Source organism: Lissotriton vulgaris, chromosome 4_1 (assembly GCF_964263255.1).
Source record: "Lissotriton vulgaris chromosome 4_1, aLisVul1.2, whole genome shotgun sequence".
NCBI lineage: Eukaryota > Metazoa > Chordata > Amphibia > Caudata > Salamandridae > Lissotriton > Lissotriton vulgaris.
This window is the reverse complement of record NC_141691.1, coordinates 1,618,121,043-1,618,148,489: the sequence shown is the minus strand read 5'-3', so window position 1 is coordinate 1,618,148,489 and position 27,447 is coordinate 1,618,121,043. Positions and strand designations below refer to the sequence as shown.

The 27,447-nt window shown below is 42.8% G+C and overlaps 1 protein-coding gene across 1 annotated transcript; it reads left to right on the top strand.

The window, feature by feature from the left end:
- Positions 1-2,181: 2,181 nt before the first annotated feature.
- RPL7 (ribosomal protein L7) lies at positions 2,182-27,190 on the top strand. Its single transcript, XM_086965885.1, has 7 exons — positions 2,182-2,214; positions 4,564-4,666; positions 7,072-7,238; positions 8,808-8,945; positions 12,749-12,858; positions 13,099-13,309; positions 27,120-27,190. The coding sequence occupies exons 1-6, from the start codon at positions 2,201-2,203 to the stop codon at positions 13,305-13,307; spliced, it is 741 nt and encodes a 246-aa protein (XP_086822011.1). The 5' UTR covers positions 2,182-2,200; the 3' UTR covers positions 13,308-13,309; positions 27,120-27,190.
- Positions 27,191-27,447: the final 257 nt, after the last annotated feature.

The window sequence follows — 27,447 nt, the reverse complement described above, 5'->3', positions numbered from 1 at the left end:
CTAGTGATTAAGAACTGAGTCCCCTCTGCTTTCAGGTCGTCTCCATCACCGATCCAGGCTTGGATCACATCGAACTTCTTCACTGGTTGCCTGCCAGCAACTTCTTCTTTCAGGCTCCATAGACTGTAACGAGGATTCCCGACGTCTTTTGAACCCTATGCAGCCGCAGCCCCTGGGCTAGGTAACCTGAGCTTTTCGGTGCTCCAACGTAGGTTCACTATCTAAGTGTCCAGATCCTTTTTCGTTTTCAGCCTAACTAGTCGGATTCGTCCGATAACTGTAAATTTACGAGATACTAGTATCCATAGACTTTGTCCCGCATCCCGCGTGAGAGTGCACACTCTGCACCCGATCTCCCTAGGCCTCCTGCTCCTAACCTTAGGGTCCTGTAGTGTAGTCCTAGCGATCCTGAAGCCTCTGGATCTTGTTACTTACCTGCTAGTATTTCGCATTCCACTTTTGTAGTATATGGTTTTTCGTGCCCCTCTGGCATTTGTGTAAATTGTGCAACTTAAAGTATTTTTATAAGAGTTTTGTTATGTGCTTAGCTCCCTGACTCATAAAGAGTTCAAGGTAGACTTGTTATAAATAAATATCCTTTTATTTTCATAACAACTTGTGTGGTGTCCTTTCACTTGGTGTTCAAGGGGTATATGTGATGGTATAACAGCTGGCTTAACACGCCCTCTAGAGTTTAGCCTAAAGACTGCTCTTGTCCATGCTACTAGGATAGCTGGTCTATAAGGTTGACTTACAACCAATCATCAATAAGGGTCGTTTGGAATGATACTTAGTGATCACTAGAATAGTGAGCACTGTATATCAGGCCAACTTCTCACAGTAAGCCAAATTGCGATCGCAACCGCTGAAATTCGCAGAATTTCACCGTTTGCTATCACTATTTAGGCAGTGTGCAATGTAGCACACAAAAACCTGCTCGCAAAATAAGGAATCGCAAAATTTGCGATTTCTTACTTTCCGAATGCATTTAAGGAATGTCAATGTGCGATTCCTTAAATGCAATGTAGGAAGCACTTAAGTTGTGCGATTTTGGCTTAAGGATTCGCAGATTACCACCAACTTCCGGTTGGTGGTAATTTACGATTTCTTTACAAAATTCACTTTTTTGCATTTTTCAAAGTGCCATGTGGCGCACATACATGTCCTTAGGGCATGTATGTGCGCCACATGTGCACACATGCTCATTTCAGGGGTGCAACAGGGTGTCCTATTGACACCCTTGCAACCTTGAAATTGCATTCTCAATTTGCGATTCTCGAATTGGGAATCACAAATTGAGAATGTCTTCCCATTCATTCCTATGGGCCTTCTAGCCCACAGGAATGAATGGGAAGGTATTCCGCATTTGCGAATCTCAATTTGCGATTCGCAAATAAGGAATATGTAAGATTCGCAATATATTTTGCTAATCCTACCTACATTGCATTTTGAGATTCTCTAATTGCGATTCCCTAAAAATCGCAAATTGAGAATCGCAAAACGTGTTTTTCCTACATATGGCCCTAATTTTTAAATCTAAAAAGTCGAAGAAAATTCCAAAGCTGAAAGTTTCTCAAGCATCGAATGGGAAATTTGAGAGCTCTGCTGCTGTTTGAAAAACTATTTGTTACGTCCCAACACTTAAAACAATCACTATCCAACCCCGCTTTTCAGTGACCAATTTTCTGACAGTAAGAGAAATCTGAAAAATAAAAATACGCAAAAGAGGAAAACGTAAATTAAGAAGTTTCAGCAAGCAAAAAGTAAAACAGTCAAACGATGGTTGGTTTGAACATTCTCTTTTGCTGCCAAATGCCGCCTATCTTTTTTTGAAAACGGTTTGTTTGTATGTTACTTTTCCAGAGCTTAACTTCTACCCATTATGTTTTTAAGTGATTATTTGTACATCACGAACACATCCGACATTACTTTCGTTGCGTGTGTTTTCTACAAGCTCCGTCTCCGTAACTCTTTTCAATCATCTTAGAGGCGGATATACGAAGACGCTTTCCTGTGTAAGACCTTATCCTTACATACATGGCGGCCACCATTTTACAATTCGCGGTCTAGACTATTTCTCTTTCCACAGATCGGGCCGACCAATGCATAGCGTGGATAGACCTGGCACTTGTGAGCGACGTCACCAGCGCTGTTAAGGGCGTCGTGCGCATGCGCGTAGCCCTCTTTTCCGGTGGTGAACATGGCGGGCACAGAGTGAGTGAATTCTGTCCTCCTTTCAATCTGTTGCCATCGGTCTCTACAACCTACCCAACTCACATGACAACTTTCCCCTGGGCTCTGCATATGTTCGCATTCGCTGGGGGGGTCGTTATTGCTGTAAAGGGAGTTGAAGGGAGGCTAATTGTACGGCGCTGTACTTAGGCTCTGGGAGGACGAATCGTGGTGGTTGTGGCCTTTTAGACGGGACACTTACTGGTTCCTCCCTGTGGCTGTGCGTGCTGGTGGTTTTCCGGGGGCAGCCGGCAAGACAACGCTCGCTTAAACCTTCCTTTATTCTTGTTGATTAAGCTGCTCTGTCCTTGTGCTTCGTCTGCTGTAGAAACATTGCTTTTAGGTCCAGCACCAGACTGGAGTGCATGGAAGTTAATACGTTTATTTATAGTATTTTACTGATTTGGACATTACTCAGGTTGCAAAGGATGATATAATAGGGGTTAGGCATGGTTATGAAAAGTTCAAATGGGCCGCGGCGAAGTTTGCTAGCCAAAAGTGTGCATTTACATTAACGGTGCTGTGGAAGACATGACTTGTGCAGAGAATACCTACTTCCCGAACCTGCCTTGCACATGGTTTTGAAAACGTGTTGTCTGTTCCATGCGAGACAACGCACCATCGTTGGTTTTTGTAGAAAGAAACTACCTAATAGAAGATATTCTGTGTACTTTAGCTTGGCAATAGCTACACATTCTAGACTTTGAATGGGAATAACCAGATCTAGTATCCTAATGAAATGGCCTTTTTGTTTTCATTTGATTTCTGTACCGTTTGCATCAGACTTGATATAATATTTTAATTTGTTCGGATAAACGTTTTGCGCAGGTTATCCGGTTCAGGCGCGTGGTTGCTGAGATCAAAATAAAACTGCGTACAACATTTTAGTTTTATATAGCGCTAACTTGACCCGTAGGTATCAGAGCGCTTTACATACACACAGTAAGCAGCATTACATTACATAGTAGGCCGGCAGTAAAGAAGCAAACCACAGAAAATAAATAAATATGCAATGCAGCGGAGGGGGAGAGAGCAATAAAAGAAAAGGCGAGAGTGACATGTCCAGAGAGAGGCAACAACTCGTATAAAGAAGACTGTTAGTTGACGTTGGTCCTGGAAGCATTTGTTTAGGAGATGAAGTTTCAGCTCCCTTTTAAAACTGGAGAAGGAGGGGTTGCATCTGAGGACTCCAGGGAGAGCGTTCCATATCCTGGGAGCGTTGCCAGAAAACGATCGGTATTGGGTTGTTTTCTTTTTCGAGTTCGGAGGAATGAGTGAGTTGGAGCGTCTTAGTGTTCTGGATTGACCTGCTCTACTCAGTTTGTTATTTAGGTAGTTGGGGTCAGAAGAGTGAAGGGTTTTAATAAAATAAAAATGGTGAGGCTTGATGACTAGAACTCAAACGTCTCCACGTGCATGACAATAGCACTAATGGTGTGATGCGTGCTTTTAAATTAAGCATACAAAATTACTGTTCCGCGTTGGACTTGCACGTTGTTACAATAGTATACTTGAGCGTTGCATATGGCGTGGAGTTCTACCATCATATTTGCGACCTTTTTCTTGACTAATTATTGTGCTATGTATTTGAAAAGCCCCTCCGTGCTTTGTCACTAGCTGAATACCATACTATATGCTGTACTGTTTTGTTGTTGTTACTTCTAAACATACCAATTATAGTTGGGTAGATGGGAACAACAAAATGCAGATTTCATAACAATGTGAGTTTGTCGGACTACTCTTGCCCTGTCCTGATTTACACTACACATGTGACCTACTGATATTTATCACAAAGCTTATAATTGCGATGTGTGCTGTAGCAAGTTCCTGCTTATATTGCAGGGAACCAGACATCCTATGTAGATGCTGTGCTTGTTGTATGGCATCATGCGGTTTAGAAATGCACGTAGTGTAGAAAATAACGCATTTCCCCCACACATTTTATCCAGAATGCGTAATACCTGTTGAGGTAGGAATGACTTGTTTACTTTTTGTGACCTATTAAACTGTCCGCGCTTGAAGGCGGGCTCTGAATTTTAACTGAGTATGAAACATTCCTTTTGGTAACTATTAATTTGTTGGTTTCACAAGCCTCTTTCAGCCAAGTGCAAGATATGTTTTTAAGAGGCTTATCAAATGTTTGCCTACCCAGGAGTATCTAGGAAAATATACACTGTTATGATGCTTGTAACAAAACTTTTCGTGTGTGTTCCACAACTGACTTGCTTAAAACGATATAAAGATAATGCACTGTACTGTTTCTCTTTAGACATAGTACCAAACACACATCTGAAGAAAGTGAAATATCATAACTTGTCTTTTGTGTTTTAGAGAGAAGAAGTTGCCGTCCGTTCCTGAAAGCCTTTTAAAAAAGCGAAAGGATTATGCAGCCATGAAGGCCAGACAAATTAAGAAGACAGTGGCTCTAAAGAAGGTGGTTATACTTTGTGCACTGACCTGTTTTTAACAAAACATTTAACAAGATTAGTGTAGGTGTGGACTTGTGTAATTGCAACTGGTGATGCTGCATCTTGTTGAACTGATTATCTTTGTCTTGGTTCGATAATGGCATAAAATTAGAAGATGAAAACGTAATCCATGTGAGTGAATTAATTTGTTACCTCTTACTGCTGGTCTTTTAGGAGCTCAGAATAGCAAGAGGACTGGGATATAGGTGTCTTTTTCAGAAACTTTAATTGTAGTATTGGTTTTCTGGTACAAGTAAACCTGCTTTAAATAGATCAATTCGTACACTGAGTGAAGTGTTTGTTATGTTGGTGAATTTTCATTATAAGTAAGCCCCTCTGCAGTTGAGAATTGTAAGGTGCCTGCTGCTTTTCAATCGTTTTTTTAACTATACTTGGTGAGCTTTGGCTCTACCCTCGGAGTATTTCTCAGCTCTTGTTCTTGGCTTCTGGTGAATCATTCCACCCTTTCCGTTGGAATGCACGATGGAGTATTTCACATTCTGTTTATCACATACATCCTATACAGATAGCAGTATATTGTTGCTAAAATTTGACTACTGGCAAAGCCAAATGGTCTGGCCTTGATCGTCGACAAACGCATGCAAACCGCATTTGTGCATGCCTGTATTTGAATGAGAAGACCATTAAGCAAGTCCCATTGGTTTTTCTAGTGCTTATTTCTGCTGGAGTTATTAGAAGACTGGCTAAGTGATGCCGAAATGTTACCCAAGGCCCAAATGGGTTTCCATAATGGGTACTAGACTACGGACGGTTGTTTTATGACTTCTTTGGCTGAAAAATATGCTCTTAAAGGAAAACTGCCCCTTTGTGTCATACGTTGATTGGTCAAGTTTGACACTATAAACAGGGTTGTACTCTACGAAAAGAGGTTTAGATGGAATTGTCCACGGGTATATTATATTTGATCATTCAATTTCATCAGGGCTTGTATACTATTTTGGAACTCTAGGGCAATGGTGCCATGTCCAAAAAGATGGGCAGTCTCAATGATCTGACAGGGGTGCATCCTGGCCTCTGTTCTCCATATATATTATGTTTAAGTGGTTAAGCAGTGTTGAAGTGGAGATGGTAAATAAAATAATATAGATATTTAGGCCTCCTTTATAATTATAACCTACATTTTAAACTTCATATAGACCATCAGGAAGTTCGCTCCAAAGCTATTGCTGGAGCTTTACATAACATTAAACTAGTTTGGGGGCATATGTCCTTTCAAGTACCATGCCAATTGATGCAAAAAATGTAATTTGCTATTGTATGGTTGCGAGATTATGCCAGCAAAGAACAGTGTGCGCACATTATTGAAAGTAATACCTGGAAAAGATGGCTGGGGTTGCCAATAATTTCGAGCTGGAAAGTACCAACATATTTAAATATGGACAGCAGATCATTAATTATTGGCTCCACCTTTAAGGTGGAAGAAGGCTCCATAAGGCACACTTAAAATCTGCTGGAGGAGTATGTTGGCCAATGGGTCGCCAGTCTCCAAGATATTGAGGCCTCTCTGAACCTCCCTGGATGGTACCAATCTCAAAATGTCTGTATCCCAGCAGAAAACTAAATAGGAGTGCTCTAGGAAGTGAGGCTTAGACAATGTGGACAATAGAGGCAACCTATAACACCTATTGGAGTCAGACAAACCTAACTTATTTGTGTGATTATAAAAAATGTATACGTCTGGATTTGGGCCCTGATAATCGGGCTGAGGCAAGTCCCTGCCTTCGTGAAGTGGAAGTGGGTTGGACCTAACTGAGCCCCTTCTGCCAAACTGTGTTTTTCGTACTTAATTGTATTTTGTGCATGCTTTGATAAAAAATACGCCTGTTAATCCCGGTTTTTAGAATTTTACGTGTTTGTCATTTTAATGACATAATATTACTTTAAAAAATGTAATAACCTGACATTTACTATAGGAAAATTGTCTGTAGTTGGTGAACGGTTAGCCGTTTTGTGTTGCTTACAGTAATAGATGTATAGGTCTAGAATGTTGAGGCTTGTGTTGACCTATCTACCAGTTTCTGGACTTTGTGTAACCGATTTTTAATTATTAGTGTGGAAGGCTATCATAAAATTTGAAGCATGGTATGTCTCTTATTAGATTATACTTCTCGGATTACATCTGACTCTTACCACCTGAAATTTAAGAACGAGGATTTTGTGACTTATTTGTCTTTGCACAAAAAGAAGTGCTTTCTTTCCATATATTAGAATGGTACAATTGCAATTGTACCATATGCCAAATAATTGTTACAATGACGGCTTTTATGACCTATGTGCTTTTATGGGTTTGTGAAGTACTTCAATCTGAGCTGGTATTGTGGACTGTTGCTTCATAATTATTTTATTTCAGCTTCGGAAATCACAAAGGAAGCTTATTTACAAGAGAGCAGAGGCCTATCACAAGGAGTACAGACAGATGTACAGACGTGAAATCCGAATGAACAGAATGGCTCGCAAGGCCGGCAATTACTATGTTCCTGCACAACCAAAATTGGCCTTTGTAATCAGGATCAGAGGGTAAGATATCATAGAAAGTGGCCAACACTTATGTTTTTTTGTTGCAAAAATATAGTTGGTACTGAAAGTAATCTCCTACTAGTCACTTAATTACCGCTAAGCATATTATTCGAATGTTTCGTAACTGGTGCTGTCTTATGAAATCTAAGACCTGGGTAAGAACTGCGGTGTAACTGCATGAGTATGTCATTCTACATCTACTAAAACCCAATATTCAAATTCACGGTCACTCGAAGTGAAGTTTACTTTACTGAATTGTCCTAAAGTACGGCCTTTAAAAGGGTTCGCATTGTGTAGTTTGTTAGACTGTGGCACACTGGCTGTGATGAAGTTACAAGATAGTGTGTGTCTCCCATTAAGCGCTAATGTCATTGCACAGCAGTTTGAATGGTTCAAAATACAAAACTCCATGTGTTTTTTTTATATATATATAGAATACTGCATTCATGCCTCTATTTATTTGGGAATTGTTGCCTATAAAAGGTGGCTTCTGGAGGCTGTCGAAAAGAGTGCAATATAAACCACCATGCCTTTTCTTGGACCCTATGTGGCTTTTTGGTACAGGAGTATTCATGTTTTTCTAGCAGCTTTATTTACTCCTTATTGCGATTTTTGTTTAAACAAAAAAAATGTGTTTGTGGCTTGGTGCCTGCGAGTTCTTATTACTCAACACTGTCAGACTAGATATACTTGTCCTACTCCATTTTAGGTCTCACCTTCCAGACAGAGCAAGAGTCTGAATATGAAAAACCTATTGTGAACTTAGTGAGCTTACCACCCACCCTCTGCTTACATTGTTTGCTTCATTATCATTCTTGTATGCTTGCTTCCTATTCAGTTGCTTGCCATCCCACCCTGCAAAACAAAACCACCTTCATCTGATTAGATGACTTTTTATACCTTGCACTGCTGACTTTTGGCAAGCTAAAATATATTTTCAGTACTACTTGAGAATGCATGTGTTGAGTTGCTTCTCGCCAATGGAAAGCAAGTGTACAGACAAAACACATGGCTGAGAACTTGGGGGGGGGGGGGGGCAGAAAATCACATGGATATGAGCGCAATATGAGCAAAAAAAGGTGATTAAAAAGAAACCTGCCTTGCTGAAGCCAATAGGACTAGCCTATGAAAGCTAAAGGCTTTGTAAATGTTTTCAGCAGTGTTGTACAGCAGCATGATTAAAAGTGATGTGACCTGACCAGCGCTGGCTGCAACAAACTGCTTTATTTTGCTGGTGTAGTGGAAAGTGGGGCAGTGTAGGAGCCAACAGAGAGGAAAGGCTGGAGGGCAGTGTAGGAGGCAACAGAGGAAAGGCATGTGGGGGATCAACACGTACAACGGAAGGTCTGTGGAAATAAAGCAATATTGCGTGGCCCTCGCTGGACCGACATAGCACTTTCCAGACATATAATTTTTTTCGTATTGCAGTACATGTGTCAAAGGGGTGGGGGTGAGAGGGGGAGGTGAGGAAACGTGTGTGTGGGGGGGGGGTTAAGGCAATATGTTGTGGGGGGGAGAAGTTGCATACTGGTGCCATGTCTTATGTATGTTTTTGTTCTCTCTAAACAGTATCAACGGTGTCAGTCCCAAAGTGCGTAAAGTTTTGCAGCTTCTTCGTCTAAGGCAGATTTTCAATGGAACTTTTGTAAAGCTGAATAAGGCTTCGATTAACATGCTGAAGATTGTGGAACCATACGTTGCCTGGGGGTATGTACTTTTTAGAATACCCCAGCTCTTTTCAAACATGATCACTAATCCACATGATCACTAATCCACATGTACTGTGAAACTTTTGTGCCAATTCTCAACACAACTTCAGCTTGATAACCCAAGTAATGTGGCTGTAGCAGAACAGCATTGTTGAAGGCTATTTAACCTAGTTCAGTTCCAAGGCATTTCAACAACCTCTTTGCTGAAAGTTATTTCTGTTGCCCTGTGGCTCTTGAGACTGCAAAGCCAAATTATTCAATTGCCATGACCTGTCACATGAATTTACTTGATATTTCCTTCCCCTAAAGTCTGGCTCTATAATTGCTTGGTCTTGCATATATCAGAATGCTAAGAGGCGTTGTCCCACCTCTGTGTCCTTTTTTCATGTCTATGCCTTTCTCCATAGCATCCTTTCTAGATGTCTGGAGAACATTTAGCATCTTGAATTTGAAAAATTAAATTATCTAAGCCTATATTGATATACTTATCCTTCCTGATCAAATTTATCATCCCTAGCAGAGATATGCTTGTACTCAAGTGTTGGCTGAATACAAAAATGTAATGGGTTGATGGCACCAAACATCTAGGCTAATGTAAGAATGTACCTCCTACTAACTCTTGTCTTATTTGACTAAGATGGTGATGATGGCTGTACCATACCTTTTGAAGCTGTTAATTGTAAAAAGTGATAGTTGCTTAATAGCTATGCAAGTCCACTCTTACTGGTTTAAATGCTTAAATTTTTTTACGAGAAATTAGCATTTTGGCAAAAACTACAGGTTTGATTAAACAAAATGATAAATGTGAGTAGCCTTTTCATTCTCAAATGCAGTGATCAGATTTAGTGGCCAGGCTCATTGTACCATTGTTCCGGTGGAGGCGGGCGCTTCTATCCCAGCCCTATTTCTCCCCCATGCCGGCCCAGACGTGCAGGGGGCGCGCCAAAGGCAAGCCAGTCTGCGTCGCCAGACGCCAGGACCCCTGTCCCTACTAGGGCCCATACCTACTCCTGGGAGTGACTGCTGCGCACAGCCAAACACCATGTGGCAATCACAATTTGCACCCAGGTGCGCCTCAATTGCAGTGTAAGATATAAACCGCTTTAGAGCGGAGGTGACCGATAGGTCTCTGAGTAGGCCTACCAGCGCTCCACATAATATCTTTAGCTTGAACTATAGGTCGCTAGTTCAACATCAGAAGTATTTGATCTTCAGGATTCTACTCCAGAAGTACTTTTTGTAACAGAAACATGGTTAACAAATGACTCTGTGGCAATTGCTGCTTTGGCCCTCCTCTCGGGTTATTCCCTGCTTGCCCAGAATAGACCTTGCGGTAGGGGTGGTGGCCTAGCAGTGACATTTAAATCAGCCTTTTCCTGCACCCTATCACCCCACGATGTCTCAGACTGTGAGTGTGCGCTGTTCACACACGTTTACCTTTTCTGGGCTTCTCATTTATTGCCCTCTGGGACCATCTAGAGTTTTTCAGGATGCCCTCTTGCTCTCTGCATCTACACTTGCCCTAGAGGCAGCCAATTTCAGTATTCTGGGAGATCTGAATTTGCACCTAGATCGCCAGGACTCACAGGAAATCACCAACTTCCTGGGGGACATGGAGGCTTGCCAACTAATGCAAAAAGTAGTTGGTCCATCTCATCTCGCAGGCCACCTACTTGACCCTGTATTTTCTAACACCCACCTGTTGCTGCCCATGTCCCTCTACAGCTAGCCTGGTCAGACCATTTTCTTATCCATGTGAGTTTTGATCTTGCGGACGCCCCTCTGCAGAGCCTCCAGCATTCCACCATGAAACTACCGTGGCATAAACTGGACACTTCTGGTTTTGCGTCCAACTTAAAAGCCTCCTGCCCGGTATGGCCTGCCGATCTGGAGGAAGCTGATAAGGTCTATAGGAGTTGGATTAGTAGTACACTAGACTGCTGCATCCCAAAAAAATTGACTTGTGCTAAGCGTACAAAAACCCACGCTTGGTATAACGAGTCCTTAAGGCAGGAAAAAAACTAATGCAAATCCTTGGAACGCTCCTATGACTCCGCAGCAAAACAACTATAGGTTGGCGATCAAAGCCTACCATAAACTTGCTCAAAAGGTTAAAGCTGCATTTTTTTTACCAATTTATTCACTTCGAGCTCTAACTCCTCCAAAACAATTTTTTCTCATCAAAGATATGACGAAACCCATAGCAGCCACCAATAATATCATTTCCTCCAACCAGCATTGTGAAGCTCTAGCCCAGTACTTTATCATTAAAATTGACTGTATTTACACTACCCTCGATGTGCGCAGGGTGGTATCTGAACCACAGCCATCTACCATTATCCCAGATTCCTCCCTCCGATTACAAGCCCTACCCCCGTCCTGCAAAAGACATGGAAACTCTCTCCATTAAGGTGAAATCAGTCTCTCCTGCCGACCCGGTTAAACTGATATTTTCATCAAGTTCCAAGACTGCTTCCTGACAGAGGGGTGGGCGCTGATCAATAGATCACTTCAGTCAGCGTTCTTTCCAGATCCATGCCCCCTCCACCTTACCAGGCCAATACCCAATCCCCTCAATTGCGGTGTCCGCAAGGCTCTACACTAAGCCCTTCACTTTTTAACATGTACGTCCGCCCTTTGGCCAAGGCCCGGGAGATTAATATGCTATTCTATGCAGACCAAACGCAGCTGCTATTTACCTTTTCCAAAAAAACCCTGCCAAGGCAAACTGAGGTTCCAGGAGGATATCATGGCAATCTGAATGGCTGGCAGAAAACTACCTCCAACTTAATTCCTCTAAAACGGAGGTACTCCTGTTTGGGGGAGAGTCGCATAATTCGGATTACCAATGGTGGCCCGCTGGGTGGTCTTCCCCCCCCCCCCCCCCTCCCCCCCGCCCCCCCCCCCCCTCAGTAAAAAACATAGGGGTCCTGATGGATAACTCCCTCTCCTTTGAACTGCTTACCAAAGAAGTGGCAGGCACCTGCTTTGGCCACTTGCGTGGGTTGAAACCCATTTTAGGATTCTTTGCTGCACCCATCCTTCAGGTGATCATTCAATCAGTCTTGTCTCGTCTGGACTACTGTAACAGACTTTTACTGGGTACAAATAAAACGGTCACGGAGAGATTGCAACGGGCTCAGAATGCTGCTGCCCGCACTCTGTTCGCCCTCGCCAAACACTGTCACACCTCCCATCTCCTACATCGCCTACACTGGCTCCCGATCGAACGGAGAATTCAGTTGAAAACTCTTTATCCTTCATAAGATTTTGTAGAATCAGGGCCCCCAGATTCTGCAGGGCTTATGCTCATTGTGTGAAACACGGGCTCTGCACTCTGATTTTCACCTGGCCTGCACTCCCAGGGTGCGTAGGAGCAGAGCGGGCGGGCGCTCTTTCAGGTCTCTGGCTCCTGCCCTCTGGAATTCTATCCCAATCTTGGCCCGTTCCACCCAAGATCACTTGGCTTTCAGAAAACCGATCAAAACCTAGCTATTCTCTTCCGTCTAGCTAGGGCACTTTTGCCCCGCGGCACCTGCACTGGACATCTCTGGGCTGTCCTTCCCTTAGCTTTCACCTCTCACCTGACGTCTTGTTTCGCTAGCGCTGGGACGCCCAGTTGTTGGGGTAGCCATGCGCTTTATAAGCTTTTTTATTATAACATAACCTTAATGAACGCAGATCTTATTGTGTACCGATTTCAGCAAACATGTTACTTGAATTATTTAGGATGAAGGTTGAAGTTATAGGTGAGCTATACATCAGTCTTCTTGGGTTTATATAGGTCTGTTTTTGTTTCAGGTATCCCAACCTTAAGTCTGTGCGTGAGCTGATCTACAAACGCGGTTACCTCAAGATTCAAAAGCAGCGTATTCCCCTGACTGATAACTCTCTTATTGAGAATCAACTTGGTAAGCATACACCTGCATTGGGAGCAAGGTGATATCTTAATGGGCTGACGTGTTAGCTTTTTTCAGACCCTGAATATTGAGATACACTCCCTGGGTTATTATTTTGAGATCCAAGCTTACTAGTGTGTGATTTAAAGATCAGTCACTTAGGTCCTTCCTTAGTGCTTATGTCTCTTATTCACATAGTTGGTATTTTATCTACTGTTCCAGTTTTTACGTGATGTTTTCTTCTACTATTAGGGACTTGTGGTATCATCTGTGTTGAAGATCTTATTCATGAAATTTACACCGTTGGCAAGACCTTCAAGATGGCCAACAACTTCCTGTGGCCCTTCAAGTTGTCCTCCCCAAGAGGTGGAATGAAAAAGAAGACTACTCACTTTGTGGAAGGTGGAGATGCTGGTAACAGGGAAGACCAGATTAACCGGCTCATACGAAGGATGAACTAAGGGTGAGTCCTGGTCTCTGTGTAGTTTCTTAAATTTTTGTTTTATTGAGTACATGTATAGTGTTGATTAAATGGGATTAGGGTGGCCTTTTGTACAAATCATTGCTTGTAGTAAAATGTGTTTAATGGCGTTGGCCACATCATTCGATTTCGCATTTACAATTGGAAATGAGGATGGTAAACTGTACCTGGGTAGTTTGTATTGTCAAACAGTACATGTAAACAACAATGGCTTCATTAAGCAAAGTTTATATTAATTTGCATCATTTCTTGTAGCATTTTCTTAGGTTTGGAGCTGTATATAGAATGCTACACTTCACACCACTGATTTTGTGTTTTCATAGGGAGGCATGTTGCTTTTGGTAGATTAACACTATCATGGATGTCAGTTTGTATATTGTACTGTAAACTGTGGTTCATGGACTAAGATCAAGGCGAGATATAGCATTGGTGGTTACTTAATTTATCTTATGAAAACATTGGCTTACCTGGACACGCTGTATATGTTCTAGACGTGAAGACTTGTACCTTGCAAAACCGTTACTTTTGGAAAACGCTATCTTTGTTAAAATCCTTCTGGGCTTAAGACATGGTTGGTTTCCAACTATTGCACAAGACTTCATACGGAAAAAAGCGAATGACAGATCTCACGATCATTTTTTAGCAGTATCAATAGGAAAGGCACTGGCGCCGCGGCTAGGCTGACTGACTCCAATCTGGGGATAACGGTTCGATCCCCAGCGGCAGATTAGCCCAGCACCATGTGACTCTGGGCAATATCTTACTTAATCTTCCTGACGGCCCCCAGCGCTTAGAGACCCTTATGGTTGATTGTGCGCTTTACACATGTGGATTATTATATTATTACTCGAGGAAATACTTCAGCAACTATTTTTCCTACACACATTCAGATTGATTGTTAATATCGCAAACTAGCTAATGTGCCACTCAGTCTGTGGTCCTTTTCCTACAGCAAGCATATCAAATTCAGTCGTTTTTTGAAGGGGTTAGGAGTTTGTGGTTGGTGGGAGTTGTTGCACAATTCACTTAGCTTTAATTTAGTGTTTGGTATTTTCTACTGCATAGTTGCCTCTAGAACGAGCTCCAACTTAAGTGCATAGGTCCTTGTAAAATGTAGTAAAAATGTAAGCTGCCCTTGATTGAGATGTCTACCCATGATTGTTTTTAAGCCTGTTGGGTACCAATGCACTTTCAGAACATTAGCACCCTGCACAGGTTTAGGTTTTTATGTTGGTCAGAGTTCAAGCGGTCTCTTGTATTTTGTTGAGATTGTAGTATTTTATTTTTTTATGCGTGGTCTTAGTTAAGCAGGTGACAGGGTTGGCATGTGATCAATAAAACACAAACTTTGGAGTAAAGTTCTGAATTGTTTGGGCCTCGGAACAGTCTGTTCTCCTCTGGTAGCATTATGCTCCTATGTGCCTTACCTGCTGTGAAAAGCAGGGCTTGAGGTAACCTTCATGGGAGGCATGGTGCAAGAGCATCTACTAAACATGGAAACTGCTCAAACAGGCTATCTTTAACTAGTCTTCTCCATAAATCAAGCTTCTTCTTGAATGCAGTTATTCTTTTATTCATGGTAAAAGATGTCATGTCAGCTCCTTGCAGAGATGGATTCAGGGAATTTAATTTCTCAAAAATGTCAGCAAGGTGAGCGGCAGCTCATGGGCAGTCACTCTTTGCATACATTACTGTACTCCGCACCCGAAGACTCTGCCCCCGGCCGCACAGGTTGTGTTTGAGATTTGGAGGTATACCCAGCGTAGGATGGGGTGGTGAAATTTTCTTACTAGAGAGACTCCTCTTTGGGGTAATAGACACCTCCCCAGCTTGCTGCCCTGCAAGGTTTTAGGGGTGGGACTCCATTGGCATCTCGGTTCTGGGGATGCGATGTCCGATGTGACGCTTAAATAATTTCAGGATCTGCGGGATGAGTACGCCATGCCACGCACCCGGCTTTTTAGATACCTCCAGTTCCGGCATGTGCTGGCGCCTTGTCTGGTGGGCCTGAAATCTCTCCCTGACTTTAGCCCCATCGAAGCGAAGGTCTTTATGGGGGAGCTGCCAGACAGCGAGATTTCCCGCATATATCAGACATTGATCATTCACTGTTCCGCAACTCTACAGCGGCTCAAGACTGCTTGGGATGAGGATGTAGGGGACCTGGAGGAGGAGGATTGGGCTGACGCCCTAGCAAGTCCGCGGGGGCGGCAATAGCTACGCGACTGCGCCTGATTCAATTTAAATACTTACATTGTGTGTATTTTACCAGAGTGCGCTTGTGGAGGGCAGGAATGATTGTATCCCCAGAATGTCTTAGATGTGGCTCAGAAGAGGGCACATTTTTGTACACAGTTTAAAGATACACAGGTTTTGGGAGGGGGGGTTTCCTGTCTGTCAGAAGTGCTGGGTTGGTAGCTTCCTCGCACGCAGTGTTTGGTGCTGTTACACGTCATGGAAGGGGTGGGGGGCAACATATATAAGCGACATCTCTTGTTGCTTGGTCTCACGTTGGCAAAGAGGGACATAGCGAGGGCGTGGAAGGCACCCCAGGCCCCGTCGCTGACCGCATGGAGAAATGGGCTAGATTTCTGCATGGGCCTTGAACAGCCGATCTTTACTGCCAGGGGGTGTCCCCGTAAACATTATAAGATTTGGAAATGATGGGCAGACTACCAAGGACTAGACTTGGATCTGCTGTTGGAAGGGGATGGCCCTCTGATAGGTTGATGAGTGTGAAGAAGACGAGACCTTGCAGGAGGGAGGGTTTTGTATGTTCTTCCAATGTACTGCTACGTGTTTCCGAGGGGGTGTGGGTGCAATCGGGGGAAGGCGGAGTGTTCTTGTTAGTGACTTTTTATATTGAAGAAACTGTCATTTGCTATTGTGCATTGGATGTGTGCAGCTGTCTCCAGGGTTGCGGAACACTGCAGTATATGTGAAACATGACAAAGCTTGTTTTAAAAAAAATGTCAGCAAGGTATGCTAGAAACACAAGCCAGCGGGGATTGCATAGTTCTGCTTTCCAGGGGTCCAAACACAGAAGAAACTGCCGTACCTCATTCCTTAACGGCATCGATGCTGCGGCGATTTTTGCGCTGTGCGGCTGTTTTCCCTTTTCCGCGATACATGACGAGCTGAGCTCGTCATCAGCACACGCCACCCGTGGGTGATGACGAGCTGAGCTCGTCATCGGCATCGAAAGGGTTAATGCAAAGATGAGACAGCACTTTCCCCCAGGATAACCACTGCTGTTCTGTATGAAACAGCAAGCCATCGTGCTCAGCTCCCATTTCTGCACATAAAATTGCAAATAGACTAGGGATGGGTCTTTATAAAATGTGCTGTTTTTATAGCCGAATTCAGCACATCCTCTAGTTTGCTGTCAATGTTTCGGCAAGGGCTTCCCGGTGTGTCATACAGTGGGTCCACAGAATATATGGAGCCACTTTCAATACGTTCGCTTTTAGGCCAGCCCTAGCACCACACATTGAAGGAGCACTATCTGTGCAGTTTTCCCATTTTAAGCCATGGCTAATCAGGAATTAATTGATAATGGCAAACAAATCTGATCCTGTTGCCCGCCCCTTGATTGGCATGCAAAATAAAAAATCGTCTAATACTAGCATTTCATAATGGTAACTAACATAAGAAATTAAATGGGCATCCTTTGACACATCAGTTGCTTCGTCCAGCTGCGAAGCAAACAAACTTGATTTCAACCGGGCTATGAGCTGTGCTTCGATATTTTCTGACATGTCAGAGATGCGGCGGAAAACTGTTGTCTGAGATGGGTATACGTTTGAACTTCTCTGCTGCTTTTTCACCAAGCATTGTCCAAGCTACATTGAGCAATGCTGAGTCACCTTTTCACCATCTACAAAGGGCCTTTTGCGTTAGCCGATGTGGTATGTTACTTGGTATGATGCATTTGCAGGAGTATTCGCCTCATGTTTCACCGTTTCTTTCTGCTGAGTTATCTCTTGCAACTTCCTGGCTAAAAAATCTGCTTTTTCCTGCTAAGAGGCCCATGTTTCGTTTCAAAGTGATGCCTTAGTTTGGTTGGCTTCAAGCTGTCATTAGCTAAGATCACGCCGCAAACCACACATTGTGGTCTACTTTCTCCACTAACAACCATGCAGGTGAAAAAAAATCCAAATAGGATGAATCCTATTTCCTTGTTTTTGCAGCTTTCCTCTCCTTCGGTTTCTGTTTCAGCCTTTCGCTTGAGCACTCTACCATCTTTTGGGAGCAGAAAACGATCCATGTCAAATGCTTGCTTCACCTAAGATTTCACCTAAGATACAAAATTTGAAGCTGCATGTTAATAGTACATGGCTGCAATTATACAGCTGCATGGGGTACAGCTGGTTTTTAACTTTGTAGTTTAAAAAAAATCTTTGAAATCTTGTTTTAAATAAAATAAATTTGGATAAAAATTGTTCTGTGGTAAGAGGATAAAAAGTAATTCCAGCTCATCCAGGCTTCAAGTAGGTGCTCCCAAAATTGCTGCAAAAAATGTTTGTGTGTGTATTTATGTATATATATATATATATATATATATATATATATATATATATATATATATATATATATATATATATATATATATTACACACACACAGTGGTGTAGGTGTAAGTATACATATACACCACTGATGAGGCTCTGCAAGTTACTTGTTCAAAGGTTGGTGAGGGCATACTTCAGCGCTGCCCCTTCACCCATCACTCAAAAACAAATGTGTACCTTCTTATTCACTTCCTCCGGTGTTCCTGCTGCTTGAATATGAGTCCTCGGCCTAGTGATCAAGTAGCTTCTTCCCTTGCAATGAAGAGAAAATGCTTAAATATTACTTGCATTTTCCAAGTATGTTTTAAATGAGACACCGTGAAAGCTGCCAGAGACCAGAATCATAGTGATGGGCAAGGGAGTGAATGACATGCCTAGACGTTACCTGCTATCTTAAGGTCAAACAAAATACGCAATGATCTGCAAGTTATTAGTTGAAGTCCTGATGGTTGATAAGGTAGCCATGATCTGCAAGTTAAGAATGTGATTTCTGGCAGGGCTACATTAGCTTTCCATTCTTTAGTTTGTTAAATTGATCTTGTATGTACTTTGTTGCAGCTCCTTCACTTCAATATCCCCCATAGAAAATACACCCACACTCCTGTAAGCACAGTGTTTTTTACTTGTGCCATGTTAATATTTCAACACCTGTACAGTTCCTTTTTGCACTTTTGCACAGATTCATAACTGGCACATGTGACTAATGTAATGTGCACTCTGCAGATAAGCGCAGGATTGGATGAGTATGCATTTGGAACAACTTTAGGACCCATTGAAAGGCATTGTGAGAAACTTGCACTGCCTCTGATTCTCAACTTCAGAGGTCTGAATTGTGGTTTTTGGACTGTTAAAGTATGGACGTATAATTTTCATGGAGCCCTGGCCTTTGCTCATAGACATTTGCAAAATTACAGACTGACGGCCAGGGCAAAAAAGCACTGGGAAAAATAAATTATTCTACTGCATCAAAATGGGTTCATACAACATGTGCAGCTGAATGACCTCTGGAACAGAACAAGGAGGGCTCCTGGGATACTCCGTACCGCCACTCTGTACATTTTTGTACAATTTGTAATCAAAATATACATATTTCCTATGCCAAAGCTAAGACTCCATTGGTTAAGACACCACCTTGGTATATTGGGAAAAATGGGTGCCAATTATTTCTTTAAAAATCTTTTAACAGTTTTACATTGTGCAAACTCAGTTCCCGGGCACTGGAACACTTTAAATGAGCACCAGTTGAATTACACAGGGTCCTATTTATCACATTATGCAGGTGTGGCGCCCCGGCCAGGGTGACTGATGTTGGAATCTAGGGATCACGGTTCGATTCCCGGCACCAGTGGCAGATTAGCCCAACGCCATGTGACTCTGGCCAATAGCTTGCTTAATCTTCCCAATGGCCCCAGTGTCTGGAGACCCTTACGGGTGATCGAGCTATACAAATGTGGATTATATTATATTATTTTGTCTAAGATCACAGGATGTAGTGCCAGGGTCAGGATTCAAACACAATTTACAAAGTCAGCAACTGAGTATAAATCACGCTCTCTCCGCTACGATTTTACAGACCTCCAATGTCCTACACACCCAAGTAGCTATGAAGAGTTAGCATATGTAAACAAAGCCTAAAAATGCAAAAAATTTGAATTTTAAGTATGCTTTTTCAGCCCAAATCAATTTTTAGAGTGGAATCATGGTGTGGTGTGGTGTGTTTTCAGCAGTGATCCGACGGGAGACCTCCCCCCCCCCCCCCCCCCGCCGTCCAGTGGCTTGGTGAGTACAGAACGGGGGCATCTGGAGCGGCTCCGGTGAGACAGTGTCTGGATGTTTGGGGCAGCTTTTTGGGCGGGAGGCTTCCCCCCCCTCCCCTCACACTGCCGGTATGCCCTGTTTGCCGGTGTGTTGGGGGCAACCTCTGCACAACTTGGGAGAAGCCTGATGTAAGCAGCAGCGTCAGTGGTGATTTCTAAGGTAACTGCTAGCAGAGTTATCCACCAAAATTCCCATGCAGGTCTTTTCACTCTCTGACTGGTATTTTCGCGGGCTTTTTCACTCTCCATTGCTAACCTGGCTGGGGCCATAAAGTTGGAACCATAAATCGCCCCCTGTCCACCATGAAGCTACATACCAACGCGGTCAGGGAGCAGCAAAACGGAGATAAGCCACCATCTAGCGGCATAGAAGCTGAACTCGGCTCCCCCCCCTCAATGAACATGGAAGATGGACTAATTCGACATCCCCAGAGTAGAAAGAGAAACCAAACTCGGGAATCCTTGCATTTTGGCTGCCATCTTAGACTGGTCTCTCTCTCTCTCTCTCTCTCTGTGTCGGCCATCCTGGACTAGTCTTTCTCACCACTTGAACACACCCTAGGGAAACCTTCATTAGGCTAATATTAGTCAGCGAATGTCTGCCACTCTGCAGTATCATACCTCTAATCACTTTTAATGCTCCGATTGTTAGCTCATATAGCATCCTAAGAAATGGCCTTTTTAGACTACTATTAATTAGCGAGTGAATGCCTTTTATGGCAGCACTACACTTCCACTTGTTTATAATGCACCGATCGTTAGCTCTCATAGCACCCTAAGAAATGGCCTATTTAGATTATTATCAACTAGTGATTGTATGCCTTTTATTGCAGTACTATACCTCTACTTGTTTTTAATGCACAGATCGTTAGATCATACTGCACCCTATGCATGATTTACCTGATTGTACTGTTGCTTCTTATGATTATTTGTTGGACGATGTATTGTTTTCTCATTTGATTTACCCCCCTGAACTATGATCCTTCATGTACTCCTTCTATGTAAAGCGCTCTGATATCCGCAAGGATCTTGTCCGCGCTATATAAAACTTTCAAAATAAAAATAAAAATAAAAGTACAATAATGTGTGTGTGATGCTTTGAACTGCTGTAGCATTTTCAAGGCTGCTAGTGATAGTGTACCTGAGCGTGCACACACAGCTATGTGTTTGTCAATGTGTACAGAGTGTCTGTAAGGGAGACAGTGTTATCAGAGTTTGAGCACTGTAGCTCAGAGCTGGTACACTTCTTCGCTAGAAATAATTAACAAACGTTTTAGGCAGAGTTAATGGGATAATTGCTCACCAACCAGTTATGGATCTGAAGACAAACTTCGAAGTCAACTTAGGGGGCACTGAACGAACGCCTCATTGAGAATTCCTTAGTGGTACGATAAGTTGCTTGCCTGAAGCTTTGGGGGTTTAGGGCACGTCTGTCTTATGTTTAAATAAATAGAACTAATAAAAAATTCATGATGTTGCCGATTTTACTTCAGAGCAATGCTGTCGGACAGACTTTGTGGTGACAGGGACATGTTAAGGCTTTTGGGGGCCCAGGGCCAAAACTATTTTGGGGCCCCCTGCTCAGAACAGCTTTGAATTTGATTCACTTTTAGCTCTGCCATACCCTCTTTATCCAGGCTACTAACGGTGCACAGACACTAAGGTCGAAATTCTAAAAGTGTTTACATCTGACATTCAGAGAGTGATGTTTTCACGGTTGTATCACAACAGCAGCCCACTAATTTTACAGCGAAAAATAGCTGTGAAATCCCCCAATTTCTTGTATGCAAGGACCCGTTTCGATCTAAAATAAACTTTATGGTTGTTGCATGAAACACATTTCTCTGCAAATAGTAATAAATTCTCACATCACCCAGATTAAAAAGAAATGGAGAAAAAATCTGTATTTACAAGAATCTGTTAAGGAAATATTTCGGGCCATCCGGGCAAAAAACAGCTGTCTCTATGAAGGGATGAAAACTTTGATGGAGCACGACATGCCCAAACTTGTGTGCACGGGCGCAACTAGACCAGAACCTTGGGGGGGTGGGGGGGCTAGCACTCCCAGACAGGGCTGGGCCTAGCACTGGTCGCACTAAGTGATAGTCTTTTTGGTGCCCCCTCCGCCATTTCCTCCTCCATGAATTCCCTCACTACCACTCACCAACCATGCACCTCATCTCTCTATAGAACATTTGATAAACATTTCATTTTTTTTATAGTGCTACTCAGTTTACTCACTCAGTTGTTTGATCTGCATAGTACATGTTTTTTATAGCAGGCACATTAAACCTCTGTGCTGTGTGGGTGGCAGGAGTGCCCATGTGAGTACACTGTGAGCCATGAGACGGTGAGAGAGTAGCGTAAGAGTGACTGCAGGGGTGAGTGAGGTGTCTGTATGTATGTTGGTGCGGTTGTAAGTGCAGAGTGGGACAAAATAATGTATGGTTAGTGTTAGGCTTATTAAAGTGATATTGCCCAGTGAGGGGGACAGGTGAATGAAGTGTCACATGATTACAGGGTGAGTAGTGTGCTCGTATGACTGCAGGGTGAGGTACAGGGTGAACAGCGCAAGTGCGTTGTGGGTGGAGTGATCACTGTGAGTGCAGGTTAAGCGGGTGACTGGTGTGAGTGCATGGGGAACAGTATGAGGACATTGTGATCGCTGTGAGTGCATGGTGAGCATGAAAGTGAAGGGCTAAAATGAGGGGTGTTGTGTGAATGTAGGGTGCATTCCCAGACACTTGAATTATGTCAGCATGTTATTGGCGGCGTAGGAATTCACGTTCGAGTTCAACTATTTCTATTATGGCATTAACTAGGGATCAAGGGTGGAGGGAATAAACGTGCTGATCCTGCAACAAACTTCCAGTTTTATGATTAGGGGTGCCAGCTCCTTATTTTGATGTCCCAGGCGGTACAAAAATAAGCAGTCACCTAAAGCTGTACTTTCAGCACTTATCTGTGCATACTTCGAACAGCAGGCTGCCTGATCGATCCATGACTGAAAGAGAACAAAGACAGAAAAGTCACATTACAAATGAACACATACTTCTTTATTTATAACCCGTATTTGGTGCCAAGACCAGCAATTTACAGGGTGTGTATATACAACACATAGCTGGCATTTTTCTTTTGGCATGAAGCCCTTCTAGCCCTGTAAGTGTTGCTGCCTCCCTGTATAATTCTAAAAGAAACTACTTATTTTCCGGGATTGCCGGCTGTGTTCTTCTAAATGCAGCCCAAGTGCAATATTCCACACAATTGCCTGGGAGGCCTATGCAATAGTTACACTCCAGTAAGGGAATATTTTAGAGAAAGTTAAACATTCCCCAAATATTTACAAACTGGTTTGTAATAGTGTAATTTAGCTTCTCTGTGCAGGCTCAGGTGCTGCTGCCCTAAAGGTACCTCTGAAGACAAGGCTAGGAATCTCTCATAACCCCCAAAAGCACTCCAGCCTCACAGAAAAAAAGCACTATATAATTGGGACTGCAATACAGTTTAGGAAGCGAATACATAGTTTACTGCCTTTATAGTTCTAAAATAAACCTTTTCTCCTTTCTGGGAAAAGCTAATCCTCCCAGGATGGGGTTAAATTCCTACAGGTGAAATGCTTCAGCTGCAGTGGGAGGCAGGGAGTCTCCTGCAGAGTCTCCTCTACTAAAAACGAACAGACATGCTTTCTGTTTTAGCAGAGGTGACTCCAAGCATTTCAGCTGTAGGAATTAACCCTGTAAAATTGTATAAACATGGGCACGTCATGCCCGATCGATTTCACCTCCCTCCCCCGTAACAGCTGAACCTCTGCCCAACATGCCCCCCTTTCCCCCACGGACCTTGAAAAAGCCCTCTTGCCTTCACGGGAAACCAGGAAGAAAAGGCAGCAAAAGTGTAATGCAGGAGCTTTGTCTGTAAATGTCGTGGCACTTCCTGCAATCTCAGTAACCAAACAACTGAAGAGCTGGGAGGAAGCACTGCTTCAAAACAGCCTCATATTGTCTCAATTCAGCACTTAATGTTTCTGCTGTAGGAGCACATCTACATACCAATATTTAAATTGCCTAGGCTACATTTCCTATATAGGCACAACACATTGTAGTAATGTATGTGAAAAAACAATAAACCCTGTCTGCTACGTGACCATTCTACAAAAGAGTCCTGCAGCATTTTTTTAAACCGCCATGAACCACACTTGCAAATACAATCCAGCAGTGTTTTAATGAACCGCCCGTAAACCGAAGAAAATAAACCATATGACACGTTTATTAATAGGTAAACTAAGGGCAGGAAGTAAGTTAATGCCCAAACATACTCTGCCAAGTACTTTCACTGGAGGATACTTGAAAGTTGCATCCTCCCAGGACGGGGTGAAACTCCTACAGCTGAAATGCTGCAGTGGAATGCACGGGAGTCTCCTGTGCTAAAACCGAAGCGTTTGCTTTTGGTTTTAGCAGAGGACTCTGCCTCCCAGTGCAACTGGAGCATTTCAGATGTAGGAATTGGCCCTGTGAAATTCCAGAAGCATGGGCACGTTGTGCCCCATCGATTTCCCCTTCCTCCAACCCTCCGTTATGGGGGCACGGAAGAACATCAGCCCAACATCCACAACCCCCCTCCCTCAGTTTTTGAAAAAAGCCCTCTTACCTCTTCAGATTTCGGCAGCAGTCTTTCACAGCGGGGCAACAGTAAAAAGTAGGAACACATTCACAGGAAACCAGTAAGAAAAGGCAGCCAAGGTTATACAGGAGGTTTATGCCTGCAAATTTTGCAGCACTTCCTGCAATTTCAGCTGCTGCCCCCCTCATTGGTAGTATGTCACTGGTGACGTTCCTACGTGCTGATTGGCTTCTGCTCCGGCTTTATCCAATCCAAAATCCCCATTTGAAATGGGTGATTTGTGTTGTAAGACAGAGGGAAAAGAAAACAACAAAGGTAAGCTTTTACGGTGGAGTGCGCGCCCCCCCGTTACCCCCCCCCCCCCCCCCCCCCCCCCCCCAGATTGAAGAACTGTCCTAAACCAAGGCATTTAAGCACTACAGCCTCCTCTTGGGTAGTTTTGTCGGATCTTATGATTTCCATCTCTAAACAGCAGCAACCAGTGTGAAAACCTGCACGAGTATCCATGGCGCTCTCGCTAAAAGTAGCTGACTCCCAAAATTGCATATAAAGTGTAGTTTACAATGCATGCATAAGAGTTCAAAATATATGCAGAGCAGGACACACAATACATTGAGAAAACAAGAATTGGCAAAGCCAGATGGTTAAACCATTTGGGCTGCTAATGCAGACCAATTGTGCTTTTTGCCAATGCTGTGTAGCACATCTGTAGAAAAGAGAATGGTTTTGCAGATACTGTGCAGCAACTGCATAAAATGAAGGGGGGAAGACACTAATGCATGTGCATTGTGCTTCTTCTGTAATTGTTTTCTATTTAGGATGGTGACCAACTATCTTGGAGCGGTTAAATACAAAAAGTGGTTAAATATGCATGACGAGTAATTTCTGAAATCAGAGGTACAGCTGCTCAGTACTGCTTAAAAATTAAAAAAAGATTTAGCTTGAAGGAGCAGGATGGAGGTAAAAAGTGAAACCTGTGGTGAAACACGGGAGGGTGAGGTCCCATAAGGATGCAAAGGTGAGCAGAAAAGCAATGAGAAGCGCAAGTGTGGTGGTTTAAAAATATATATTTATATCCACTTGAAAAAATAAATGTTAAAGATGTAATATCTGTTGAAAAAACACTACAGGGAAAAAACATAAGTTTCTGGTCAGGTTGATTGCGCACGTGAGTTAGACTATCCACACAGTATTCGGTACAGGGTGAAAGCGTGCACGGTAGGCTGGCTGTATGTTCAGCAAAGGGAGCTTGTGTGTGCGTGAATAGTAACTTATGGTATACATTATTCTGTGCCTTTCAGCACTTCATTTAATGTCTGAAATCTCTGGTATATAGATTGATTTAAGCAGAATTAGGTTTTGTGATGTAAGTGGTGATATCTGGTATGGGTCGACTGTGGTGGCTGGCGGGGTGGGCGCAGAGTTTCTTTAAGATATGTCAAACTCTTCCAAAATGCTTTTCCAATGGGAATTCTAACCGAAATGCGCTGTGATGTCATGTCTGTGTATGTATGTTTTCTTTCTATACAAACCAAACTTTAGAAATGTGAATGTTATTGTTGGATAGTCAGCCCGTACAATTATAATAGTTTTGCATTTCCAGATGTAAATGCGAGGTTCTGAGTTAACTTGTCCTTGATTGAAGTCTGAAGTATAATATATATTTTAAGCAATGAGTTGTATGGTGAGTTTGATGAATCTAAACTGTAAACGCTAGTTATCTAAGGCCCCATTTTTAGTTCTTTGCACTGCCTAAATTATTTCACCTGTTAAAAGGAACATGCATATTCAAGAAGCATGCCGTTTTGGCAGAAGTCTCAGAGCTAGACTTGGTGCATTGAGACTATTGAATGCTTGTGCTAGCTTTTCTGTATAAAAGATGGAGGAAGTAGGTTGATCAAAAATTACAGTAGCGAAAAAGTATGGCTTATAAGGTCCAATTTGGAACTTTGAATGTCTATGGTAAGTGTTCGCCAATAATTCTGTTAAACATATTGGCTTGGACTTCAATCTCTGGTCCCCTACACAGTGTATAGGCTATGAAATACAAAAATGCTAGAATTATCCACAAAAGAACTGAGTGATGAGCCACTTGTATTCAATTGGCGCGTCTGTGTAAATACAGAGTAGCTGTCTGTATTTGAGGTGGTAAGTTAAACTCATGTGTGCTAATGTATTGCATTAAAAAGCACTGAGCAAGTGCACTTTTTTTATAACTGGACATAAAATGGCTATTCTCGTCGATTGGGCTATGCGTTGCACAATGCAGAAAAGCTGTATTTAGACTGTTTACTAGTCTCCAAAGCTTTTCAACTGACCGACCTTAGTGCTACATTCTCAACATAGAGGACTTAACAATCTCAATAGTGTGCCCTTGCTGTCCGTTCTTTACGTCGTCTTGGCTGCTACACTATAAAAAGAATACTGGCATACACCAGGTTGCTTGGGCTACTACAAAGTGATTGATCTTTGCTGCTTGAAAGTTGGATATTAGTGTCCTTTTGGGGTGCCGATTAATCCGTGACAACAAATAGGGTCTGGAGATGTTTGGGGACAACTGATGACCGCTGGAAAGCTTTACACGCGGGTTTGCCAAGGATTTCATTTCTTCAATTTCATTACTACATGTGTGTACATATAGGTACCTTAGTGTTCGTGTTTGGCTTGCTCAGTCCGAAACAAAAAAGTGAGGATTTTTTTTTTAACGGTCACAAAGCATATTAGATTGAATGGTCTTGTTTTCCGCAAAGCACATGATTAGTAACTTGTTTCTGTTCTCTCCTAGGTGCCCCGTTGATGCTTCCACACTTGCTCATTCATCACGTTCGTCTGTTAAATAAACTTCGGTTACAAAAATATTTGGTGGCTTTTTTGATCATTTTAATGCTTTGCTTATGTCCAAACTAAATGGTGTTTATGATGGTTTTAAAACTGAGTACAGCAACTTGTCTGAGCTGCAAAAATGCTTCGGCATCGTTGTGCCTTTTGTTGGCTGATAAAAGATCAGATGTTAAAAATCCTTTCCGGTGTGTGGTGATGGCAGTATGCAAGCTCTGGACATTGCATTAATACACTCTGGACCATCTGCATTGAGTGAGTGTTATACATAATAA

Coding starts and splice junctions, on each gene's coding strand:
- RPL7 (XM_086965885.1), top strand. Junction 7,239..8,807: donor TTTGTAATCAGGATCAGAGG/GTAAGATATCAT, acceptor CTCTCTAAACAG/TATCAACGGTGTCAGTCCCA. Junction 8,946..12,748: donor GAACCATACGTTGCCTGGGG/GTATGTACTTTT, acceptor TTTTTGTTTCAG/GTATCCCAACCTTAAGTCTG.